Source organism: Carettochelys insculpta, chromosome 6 (genome assembly GCF_033958435.1).
Source record: "Carettochelys insculpta isolate YL-2023 chromosome 6, ASM3395843v1, whole genome shotgun sequence".
NCBI classification, from domain to species: Eukaryota; Metazoa; Chordata; order Testudines; family Carettochelyidae; genus Carettochelys; species Carettochelys insculpta.
In genome coordinates, this window is record NC_134142.1 from 111,584,133 (window position 1) to 111,595,474 (window position 11,342).

General features: G+C 37.7%; 1 protein-coding gene across 3 annotated transcripts in view; it reads left to right on the forward strand.

Annotated features, from left to right (window-relative positions):
• TOLLIP (toll interacting protein) overlaps positions 1-10,994 on the forward strand; it is a 45,466-nt gene extending 34,472 nt beyond the window's left edge. For all 3 annotated transcript variants that reach the window (XM_074997837.1, XM_074997838.1, XM_074997839.1), the window contains one exon: positions 6,755-10,994. In XM_074997837.1, the coding sequence (XP_074853938.1) occupies positions 6,755-6,969 (215 nt within the window). In that variant the 3' untranslated portion in view covers positions 6,970-10,994. The remainder of the gene's footprint in view (positions 1-6,754) is intronic.
• The last annotated feature ends 348 nt before the right edge of the window (positions 10,995-11,342 follow it).

An 11,342-nucleotide genomic window follows, 5' to 3' on the forward strand; every position in this document is an offset into this window, starting at 1 on the left:
TTACTGGGCTACAACTTAAGGGAGAGCCTTTCCCAGCTGAGGTGCGCAATCCATTGGGTTGTCTCTGAGATGCTGAGTAGGCCCCTGCATGAGTTACCTGATTGAACATCCTTCTTCCTGATTTGTGAATCATTCTATTGCTTGGTGGTAGGTAGGCAGCCAGGCCCTTAGGCGATGTCTAGGCTCGCCCAGAAGATCCATCTGCTCAGGGTCAATCTTCTGGGGTTCGATTTTGCACGACTAGTGAGGACATGCAAAATCGACCTCTCAGGATTGGTAATCAACCTCCTTACTCCTTGTGAGACCCGAAGAGTAAGAGAGGTCGACAGGAGAATCTCTCCCATCGACCTTGTCCAGTAAGGATGAGGAAGTAAGCCGAGCACAGATACGTCAATCTAGCTATGCAATTGCCGTAGCTAGAATTGCGTATCCGCAGTCAACTTACTTCTCCTAGTGTAGACGTAGCCTTAGAGAAAGGCAGTGATGTTCGTGACCAGAGGCAAAAACATAGGCATCCAGGGACTTTTTTGCTGCAAAAATTTAAATTCCAAGTTAGTTTAGGAGCCTACAGGATTCAGCAGGAATTCTGTGAATCTCACTGAAGCCGAAGACTGGGACTTTTGTATTTCGGCACTTCAGTCAGTTTAAGTCTGGGGATTAGGTGCTGAGGTAGCTTTCTGATGCTAGGCCTCAATCAGTAGTTTAAAAGACTACTCCCTTCCTCTTGAATAGTTTCTCAGTGATGAACACTGACAAACCCTTAATTTTGAACTCTCAAATAGATGTTGTGACATCTTCAATTTAAATTGAGTATAAAAAGTCCATTCAAGTGCCTTCGGGAAGTGCTGGATTTCTTAAATAAAGCAAATGTCATTAATGGGGCATCCTGAATTCCAGAAAAAATGGTGTAAATGAAATATAAAACAACTTGGTTAGCTTGATTTGTGCCAGAATTATTGTGAGATTGGCGAATGTTCATGGTTTTCCATAGATGTCCATTAATTTTGCATTTAATGCTGTAACTTGGTCTGAGACAATTTCCTGTTCTAAAAATCAAATGATGAACTTCCTTCCACCCCCATGCTATTTCCACAGAACTATTAAAATGGTGTTGCCTGTAATGAACTAATGTATCTTGAGTGTTATGTTTCATTATGTTAAATAACATTTTGAAGGGAAAAATGAATAAGGCACTTGACTGAACTAGAAACTAAGAAGCAAAATATTTGTGTAATGCATTGTATGCAATTCGGATATTTTTTCCCCTGGCTGCTTCCACTGCTCTTCATAAATGGCAACAATATCCTAACAATTGAATTGCTATTTTACATATTCATTTTATATTATTGACATGCCATTGCTTATGCCAGCATGTTTCCCACTGCAGTTACACTGGTGCTTTAGAGAACTGACGTTCCACTCTTTATATATATAAAATTTTCTGTGTTTATACTGGAATCAAGAGCATAATGACTGTGTACAATTTCAGCTCCACTGAAAGTTTTTAGTGCTGGGTATTGTCTATAGTTGCAATTGAAAAATGAGCTTTTATTATGCAATATATGTTAAATTAAGTGGCATTTTACTGAGTCTTCATTTTATAAAATTGAAGCTAATATGTTACAGTTTCTTAGTTAAAATAACAAACCCTTAATTTTAAAATTGTAATTCTTTTACAGGAAAATTGTCATTTAATTTGGGAGTGATATTTAAGTAAATTTTGGAAAAAAAAAAAAAGATACATAGTAAATGGGACAAAAGAAACATTCTCCTGGTATTAAAATATCACTATTACTTATTTTCATGGTGCTCAGTGGAATTATGCTTGAACTACTTTTATGTGCCAAATTTAAAGTGATATAAAGCTTTCAAAAATCACTTGTCTGCAATTTGTGCAATAATGAGGGTGAAGATGGGATGTGAGGTAGATATGTTTAACAATAACTTAATCTAAATGTAAATGTGAGGCTGTTTGTTAAAGTAAAGCAATGTAGTGGAAGAGAAATGTGCATGTACTGTTAACGTGCAGTTGATGGAAATACATCATATCATTAAATTGCTTTTACTTTCAGTTGTTGTTTATTTGTTTTTCCATTCTTCCTGTCCCATACAGGTTGAACCTCTCTCATCTGGCACCCTCAGGCCCTGACGGGTGCCAGACGATATTTTCTAGAACAGTTACCAAGACTTTTACTGCTTATTGAGCTCTTGGAAGACATTTAGGGGTAAACTACAGCTAAATAACAGCACAGAACACGGAGAGCCAGGACTGGTGGATGTAAACAAACTTAATGGGACCACTGGAAACTTGACCATGTCCATGATAAGTGGTCATCCGGCTAACTAAAATTATGTCAGATTGTGGAGTTTGCTGGATGAGTGTTCCGGATGAGAGGGGTTCAGCCTGTATTAACCTACTATTGACTGTCATTGCACATTCATCAGATGTTTTCAGAGAACTACCCATGATAACTCCTAGATCTTTCTTGAGTGTCAACAGTTGAATTTAAACCTCATCATTTGTATGTTTAGTTAGAACCAGTGTTTCCTCTAAATTTTTCTGTCCATATGTGGAATTAATTTTATTTTGTACACCAATATGGAGGTGAGCAATGTGTAGGGCTGTGTGGGGCTCAGAGCTGGGGCAGAGTGTTAGTTTGTGTGGGGGAGGTGAGGACTCTGGAATGGGGCTAAGAATAAGGAGTTTGGGGTATAGATTAGTGCTCTGGGACTGTGACTACAAGAAAGAACCCCACCCTCCCCTCTTACTGCAGCAGTTTGGGTGAGGCAGGGGTGCCTCTTCATAACCACAGCAGAACTGGTGTGGGCTAGGCTGGGGAGTGAGGGATGCCTCTCCAAGGCAGACAGGCATGCCTGTCCCCTGGCTGCAGTATGTTTGGGCGGGGGAAAGGGTGCAATGGCTTGTCCAGGGCTTGAGGAGAGGAATGGCTTTTCATAGGCAGCTGCTTGGCCGCACAGCGTAGAGAGGTTCTTAAGTTAGGACTATCTTTCTCCAAGCTGCATTACTTTGAACTTCATGTTGATAATAGCAATCTGCCATTTTCTTGCCCCATCGCCCAGGATTGTGAAATCCCTTTATAAATCTTCATACTGCTTTGAACTTAAGTATCTAGAGTAGTTTATCATCTGTAAACTTTGCTACCTCATTATTTGTCCCTCTTTTCAGGTATATGAGTACGTTGAACAGCAGTGTCCCAGGACAGATCCCTGGGAGGGACCATTATTTACCTCTCTCTCATCTGAAAACAGATGATTATTTCTATCCTTTGTTTCCTGTCTTTGGATCAGTTTCTGATCCATGAGAGGACCATCCCTTTTATCCCATGACTGTTTACTTTGTTGAAGAGCCTTTAGTGAAGAACTTTGTCAAAGACTTTCTGGAAGTTGAAGTGCACTGTATCCACTGCATCACCCTTTCCCACTTGTTTGACCTTCTAAAAAATAATAAATTATCTATTTTTGATACCACTTTTGAAAAGCTGCGTTGACTCTTCCCAAAAACTCTCTTCTATATTCATCTGATAAGTCTTTATTGTATTTTCAGCTGATACTCTTGTTAATGAAGTTAGGATTACTTTGGCCGAGAATCCAAGTTTGTTATACCTATAATACCAATATTGTTTAGTACCAGGTACTCAAATTTTTGGAATCATAGAAAACTAGAACTGCAAGAGACATCTAGAGGTCATGAAGTCCAGTAGCCTGTACTCATGACAGCAGCAAGCACCATCTAGATAATCCCTGACAGATATTTGTCTTATCTACCCTTAAATATCTCTAATGATGGAGATTCGACATCCACCCTAGGCAGTTTATTCCAGTGCTTAACCACCCTGACAGGTAGGAAGTTTTTCCTAATGTCCAATCTAAATATCCCTTGCTGCAAAGTAAGCCCATTCCTTCTTTTCCTACCCCCAGAGGTTAAGGAGAGTAGTTTTTCTCCCTGGATATATCTACACTAGAAGGTATTGTCGGTGGGGAAATCTCAACAGAATCTCTGTCAACAGATGGTATCGACACACAACTTGCTCTGGCAACAGAGAATTGCCAGACTGCACTGCCCTCTGATGCCAGAAAGCAGGATGGCAGCTCTACAAAGAGGGCTGCTTGGCAACTGGAAGTAACAGAGTAACAGAGCGGGAGCCGTGCTAGTCTATATACTATCAAAACAAAAAAGCAGTCAAGTAACACTTTAAAGACTAACAAAATTAGTCAGCAAAATCATGGGCACATTCCTCAACTAACATCATATATGCCATCATGTGCCAACAATGCTTTGTATATTGGACAGACTTCAAACTCTCTCAGACAAAGAGTTAATGGGCACAAAACATACATCAAAACATTCCTGATCCACAAACTAATTAGTCTACATTTTAATGGAGTGGGCCATTCTGTTAACGACTTAAGAGTTTGCCTCTTATTGAAGAAGAATTTTCAGTCTGCTTTGGAAAGAGAAGCTGCTGAACTCTTTCATATTCAAATTCGACACATTAACACGCGGTTTGAACCGGGATGCAAATTTTTTGGGACATTATAAGGGCTCTTTTGCATACTTGGCTTAATCTAATTCTTGACTCCCTTCTCTTCCCCCACCCCTGCACCCCTCTGCTCTCTGATTTGCTCACTTTGATAATTTTTTTCTGATTTGTCAACCTTGATTACTGTTTTTTGGTTCTCTGTGCCTTAAATATTGAGTCTATTCTGGTATGGCTGTGGTCTGAAGAGGTGGGTCTGTCCCACGTAAGCTCACCTAATAAATTATTTTTTTTTAGTGTTTAAAGTGCTACTTGACTGCTTTTTTGTTCTGTTGACAGAAGCGTCTATGCTGCACATACTATCAACACTACTCTGAGAGATTGTTATGCCTCAATTTTTGAGGGATAATACTGTCTAGGCAAATGCAGAGTTCTGTTAAGACTGTCAGCAGAGTGCTTTCAGAGTGAAGACGCTCCCTGAGTTATGTTGACCGAAGGCCCCTTCTGTTGACAAAACTCTAGCGTAGACCCAACCTGTTTTTTGTTAACACCCTTCCTTCTCTTTCCCAAATTAAAGAAACCTAATATTTTGTCTTTCCTCATAGGTCATGTTTTCTAGATCTTTAATGTTGGGTTTTTTTTCCTCCTATTTCTTCATATCTTTCCTGACTGACGCAATACACCAGCTCAAGCCTAATCAGGAGAAAGTAGACCACCAGAAATGATTTCTCATGCCTAGTTTCTAACGCTGCTGATAATGCATCCCGGAATGATGTTTGCTTTATTTGCAAAGGTGTTGCACTAACTCATATTTATTTCACTTGTGGTCCACTACAAACCCTAGATTCCTTTCTGCCATACTCTTTTTTTCCAGACAGTCACTTCCAGTTTTGTATATTTGAAACTGATTGTTCTTTCTGAACAGCAGTACTTCATATTTATGCTTACTGAATTTCATCCTACTTACCTGAGACCATTCTCCAGTTTGTCCATATAATTTTGAATTTATGCTGTCCTCAAAGCATTTGCAATCTCTCCCAGCTTGGTATCATCCACAAACTTTACAAACGTACTCTGTATGCCATTATCTAAATCATTGCTGAAGATACTGAACAGATCCAGTCCCTAAACTGATCACTGTGGAACCGTACTTGTTATGACCCTCTAGCATGTCTGTGAAACATTGCTAAATACTCTCTGAGAACAGTTGCCCAACATGTTATGCACCCACATTATTGCAGCCCCATCTATGTTGTATTACCCTTATTGATAAGATGTCATGTGAGATTGTATCAAATGCTTTACTAAAATCTAGTTATACCACATCTACTGTTCGGGTGATAATCTGTTCAGGTGTCCGCCTTTATAATTGAATGGGACTAACCCACTGATGTCTGATGAAGTGGGTCTTTTGTCCACAAAAGCTTATGCTCCAAGAAATCTGTTAGCCTCTAAGGTGCCCCAGGATGACTTGTTTTTGCAGATATAGATTAACACAGCTACCCCTGTGATACTTGTTACAAATACAGTTATTTATTTTCAGTAAATGAATCCTCCTTACTATTACTTGCCTTCCTAATAACTAGGATTCCCTCCTATGGAGAAGAAGCTCAGTGTAAGAGGATAAACCAGTTACATGGGAATTACATTATAAGAGCACTCTCACTAACATGTCTGATAGTAAGAAAAGTTGCTATCTTGTGTGTGCTGGCTCTTTTTGATAAGTCTTGTTCAGCCGCTCAAAATTTCTGGATTTGACCATGCAATGGTAAATATATCTACAGCTTGACATTTTAGATCATGGAGGGACATTTTAAATAAGAAAAAAATCACCCATGAAATACCATTTTAAAATAAATTATGGTCAGAAGGACAAGTTAACGTCTTGAACTTTAAAATCAAATGTGATATTAAAAAGGTTCCCCCCCCCACCTGTATAGAGCCTGCCTATATTTTTCTGTCCAGGTCTTTGGGCTAAGGTCATCGCTACATTCCCTTAGTGCTTCTGGAACATTGCAAATTGTGCAGAGGGTAATAGTGTGGTTAGTAACAATGTAATTATAGGAAAAGTCCTGTTTACAATAGTCAGATTGGTCAAATCTCACAATGTTTTCGAGCCTATAAATAAAGGCAACACTTTTCTATGAATTAGGTAGTGTAACTGGCCTTTTGTGTGTTTCATTTGATCAAGAGTAAACATTTTATTGTTCACGTAGGAGAAACCTTTAATTTTCTCTGTATATTTGTGTTTTTAGGAATGCCTGCAGTCTGTAACCCAGGCATGGTACCAGTGGCAGTGCCACCTCCTGCAGTCAACCCTCAGTACCTGTGTAACGAAGAGGATCTGAAAGCAATCCAAGACATGTTTCCCAATATGGACAGAGAAGTAATTCGTTCTGTGCTAGAAGCCCAGAGGGGGAACAAGGATGCAGCTATCAACTCGTTACTTCAGATTGCAGAAGAGTTATAGATACCAACCTCTGCATTGTCTCTGTTCTTGATGCCACCCTTATTTTGACTTGCCAAGCCAGGGATTTAGCTAGAGGAAGAATTTCCTAACGGATTCCTGTGAGCATTCTGTCTAAAAGAGATTGTACCCCTTTTTCTTGTTGGATAGTTGCACACTTTTCACTTTTTCATTTACATTCTTTTACTTATGTTCTGCAGCTGCATGAGGCTTTTTTTGTTAATACCAGACTTATCATATGTGGCTATATCTTTGTCCAGAGGTGGTGGTGGTGCTGCTGCTTTTTTCTTCTCTCTGTTTGAAAACAAGAGCATGTTTATATGATCTCTAAACAGTACAGGTTTTACTGCTCTGTTAGATTGGAAGAGTGATATTTTTCTGGGAGTTGGGATTTTTTGTTACTGCTTTTAATAAAATATTTTTCAGTAAGTCACCTGTTTCTGCTAGACATAAAATGATTACACCGTGCCCTTTGGTTTGTCCTTTGATGTTCAATTATTGCTGCAAATAGTACAACTATCCCTAATGTAGCTTTAAATTGACTAACAAACTGGCTTTTTTGTAGTGTTTTCTATTTCGGTAATCCCACCCACCTATCCTTGTAATTAGACACCAAAGCAATATATATGTTTTGAGCATTTTGGGGCTAAATCCTACTATGTGATGTTGCTGAACTAGTGAAATCTGGAGGTGGTGATTTTCTAGATGCATAGTACGTATTGCTGAGGACAGGATTGGGCCCTAATGTGTTCCTGCAGTTACTTGCACTCTTCTTGCTTCTACATTCCTGTGATTATTCCAAAGGATGAATGCAGAAGGAAAGATTTTATACCTTGAAAACTATGTATAGAATAAGAATTTAATTATTTACGGAGCTGTCTTGTAATAAGAGATCATGGTGTGTGTGTGGTTTGGTTTTTTTTAAGTATAGCATTTGTGTTTTAAGAAACATGTTACAATCCTGTTTTTCAGCAGAAGTATCTTTTTGCATGGACAAAAATAGTTCTTACTGAAGAAAGGGTTTTTTGGTAGTCTAGAATGAGGACTATCAAAGATATCTATAGAATTCTTCAATAAGTATAAAGTATTTAAAGAACTATTTTAATGATTCATTGCGTTACATGTTATGCATACAAACATAAAAAAATCTTTTGAGTGACATAATGGAAAATCTGACATATCCTAAATTGGCCGAGCCCCTTAAAAGGGGAAGGAGATAACACGTGTTAATGTGTGCAACACTATAGAATAGAACTGCAGAGGCTTTGGAAAGAGAAAAAATTACACTTGTGATAAAATTTCTGCAGTTTCTTAATTTTTTTTTAAACTGCAAAAAATGCACTTTAAGTAGTATACATAAATTTGTAATGTGCAATGTCACTGTTCTGTCTTTTGGTGTTTTTAAAACTGTTTTCAATACTTTCTAAAATAGCCATAACTCGTATTTTTTTTCATATTTGAATATACACTTGAAATACAGGATCTCAAAAGTGGTTCATGAGAACTTTAGTAAGCCAGGTTTGGCATAAGTAGAGTTCTTATTCTCTCTTCCCCTTTTTTTTTTTTTTTTTTTCCCCCCTCTTCCCAAACACAATATTCTTTTATTCAGAAATAAAATGTTTTCCCCAATACATTCTTGAAGCCCCCTGCCAGAGCCAGTGGTGTCTCATGAATATTTTTTGTTAGCTTTTTAAATACAGTACTAAAATTACCCTGTTTTTCTTTCATTGGCTGCTTTTTTAACAAACTTTTCATGATATATCAGACACTCACTTTGTATTTTATGAAAATATTCCTCATTGTGAGTTGGCAAACTTACATCTTGTAAAAGTTTAGTTCTGTCTTTACGTTCGAGTGGTTTTACATTTCCTTGGGAATTTAAGACTACAGTCTCTTTCTCTCTGCATTTTACCTGTACAAGCCCATTACTGCTTTACCTTTTCCCTTCTCTAAATACAGCTTTTGATCATAATTAGCTAGCCTTGCTCCTCTTACTTGTAGTGTCATCATATGTTAATCACAAAATTCAACACTAGGTTGAGCATCTGGTTTTTATCTTCATAGCACAGTGACTTCTTTTGACATTGCCAGTCTACACTTTTGAGTAAAATATCACCACTCAGCTTCTTTGTAAATATTTTTAAGGATGAGTCCCTTGCTATAACACTCATACAAATGTCATGAATTGCTAGGGGAGAACAATTCAGGGAAAATGTACATAGTAAAGATTTCTGTATAATTACTTGGAGTCTACAGTAGCAGATTTTTCTAAAGCAAGTGATCTGTTTAATCTGAGGCTGGGGATAGTAGTTTTGCTGTCACCAGAGATATAAACGTAGAACCACTAACAATTAGGAGAAAGAAGTAAGAGTGAATTTCTGGGGAGCCTTAGGTTTTTGCATGGGATCTCTAGATCAAGTCTGAAGTCCTTTTTTGTATGATACATTTGTTAGCTGAAGAACAGCAAAAAGAAGCCACAGAGATTGAAGGTGATTAGTTTAGGGACAGTGTGGCCGAAGTTGTTTTCATATTAAGAAATATTGACCTGGGAATTTTAATTCAAAGGCACTTGAGCATTATGAATGTGAAAAGAAGCCTCCAAGAATGCACTACTGTATTTTTTGTGATTAAAGGTAAGACAACAAAAATTGTAAGACTACTCCGTTTTCCTTAATATACGTATCCCCCACAATATTTCTGCTGTTTCTTGTCAGTTCCAGGTCTGAGGGATTTTGAATTGGCAAGGAATAACTAAAGCTAGCAGTTGAGGGTCCACAAATGGAGAACTGAAAGACAATACTTTGCTGGGTTTTGTTCCTAATTAAAACCATCTCACATTCTGCAGCCAGTGACATATATGTATGCTTTATTTAATAGAACAATGTGTCTTGATCGTATTTGTCACACTGTGCAGCTTGCAACAATCTGGAGCCAAAGCCAGCTGTATAACACTGGTATTTACTAAAAGTTAGTGCTGTTTGCACTAGCTTCAGCCCTGCCAAGAGCCTGCACTGACTAAAGATAGGAATATGTTTGTCTAGCTAGATCCTTGTTGTTTTCCTCTTCAATTGCTGTTCTTGTGTGCTGAAGGTACTGAATGTGTTCCCTTTGCAAATATTACTGCTTGTATTGGTTGCCATGTAACTCTGTACAGAGGATGTTTTTGCTGTAATAATTCTGGAGGCATTGTTTCTCACTGTAATGAGGTCCAGTGTCCACATGGTTTTTCTTTTCTTGTCAAATAGATTTTTACTTTTTTGTTCTATCTAATTTAATAAATGTATCATGTATACCAGAAAAGAAGAATCAGTCCTTTGAGAGAAGCTGTACCTCGTAACTTGTATATATTGAGACTAAATAATCCAGGTTTCAATTTCTGATATCAGCTATCAAAATAAAAATGACAAACCTAGGGTGGTGTGAGAGAATCTTCACTTATGACGTATATAAAATCTTTGACCACGATGCTGTTTTATACACAACACTCTTACCCTTGATAAGTCATTTTATATTCTAATTACTACAGTTACTTTATTGCAGATTGCATTTGAATTCTTAGATGCAGTTCGGCCACTGCATTAGTACAGTAAGGCTATGTCTACACAAGCATTCCTCTTTAGAAAGAGGCATGCATATGAAAAAATGCAAATGAGGTATATTTACATATTTGGCACCTCATTTGCGTGCTTGTTTGAAAGCTTCTTTTGCAAGAAGAAAAACAGTGTAGACACGATTCTTTTTCTAAAGTAATCCTAAAAACAATAGGAAGATGGGTTCTTTCAAAAATGGTGATTATTTTAGAAAGAGCCATTTCTATACTTCTTTCCAAAGAAGTGCTAGTGTAAACATAGTCAAGTGTTTAAAAATGTCTTAAGGTGGCTGCATGCACCATTCATAAACAAAAGTGCGTAATCTAGAAATGAAGAACTTTAGACAGACTTACAGGATGGAACGCTCTTATCATAGGCAACAAATATTCTGAAAAGGGTTTGAGAGTCACAATGGAAAATGAGCTCCCAGTGAAATGCTGTGACCAAAAGAATTAAATGCAAATCTATTAATAGGTGTGGTTTTCTTCTTATTTCTATTCTAAATGCTATCCTATTCCAATAAAATCTTCACTGTTCTCTTCTAGTATTGTAATAACAGCAAAGGAAATTTTGCTCAGAATGAAGTGTCTGCATAATTCATTTTCCACACATCTTTCAACTATTTTTGTATATGAGTGACACAGGTAGGGAGAGGAATAGGCTCTGTAATCTCAATGGACTTAAATCTAGTTAGAGAACAGTTGACTCCTGCTAATGAGTAAGTGGACGAAAGGATGCTATCTTACTTCTAGCTGTAAATAAGAATTAGTTCTCAAACAGAGCTGA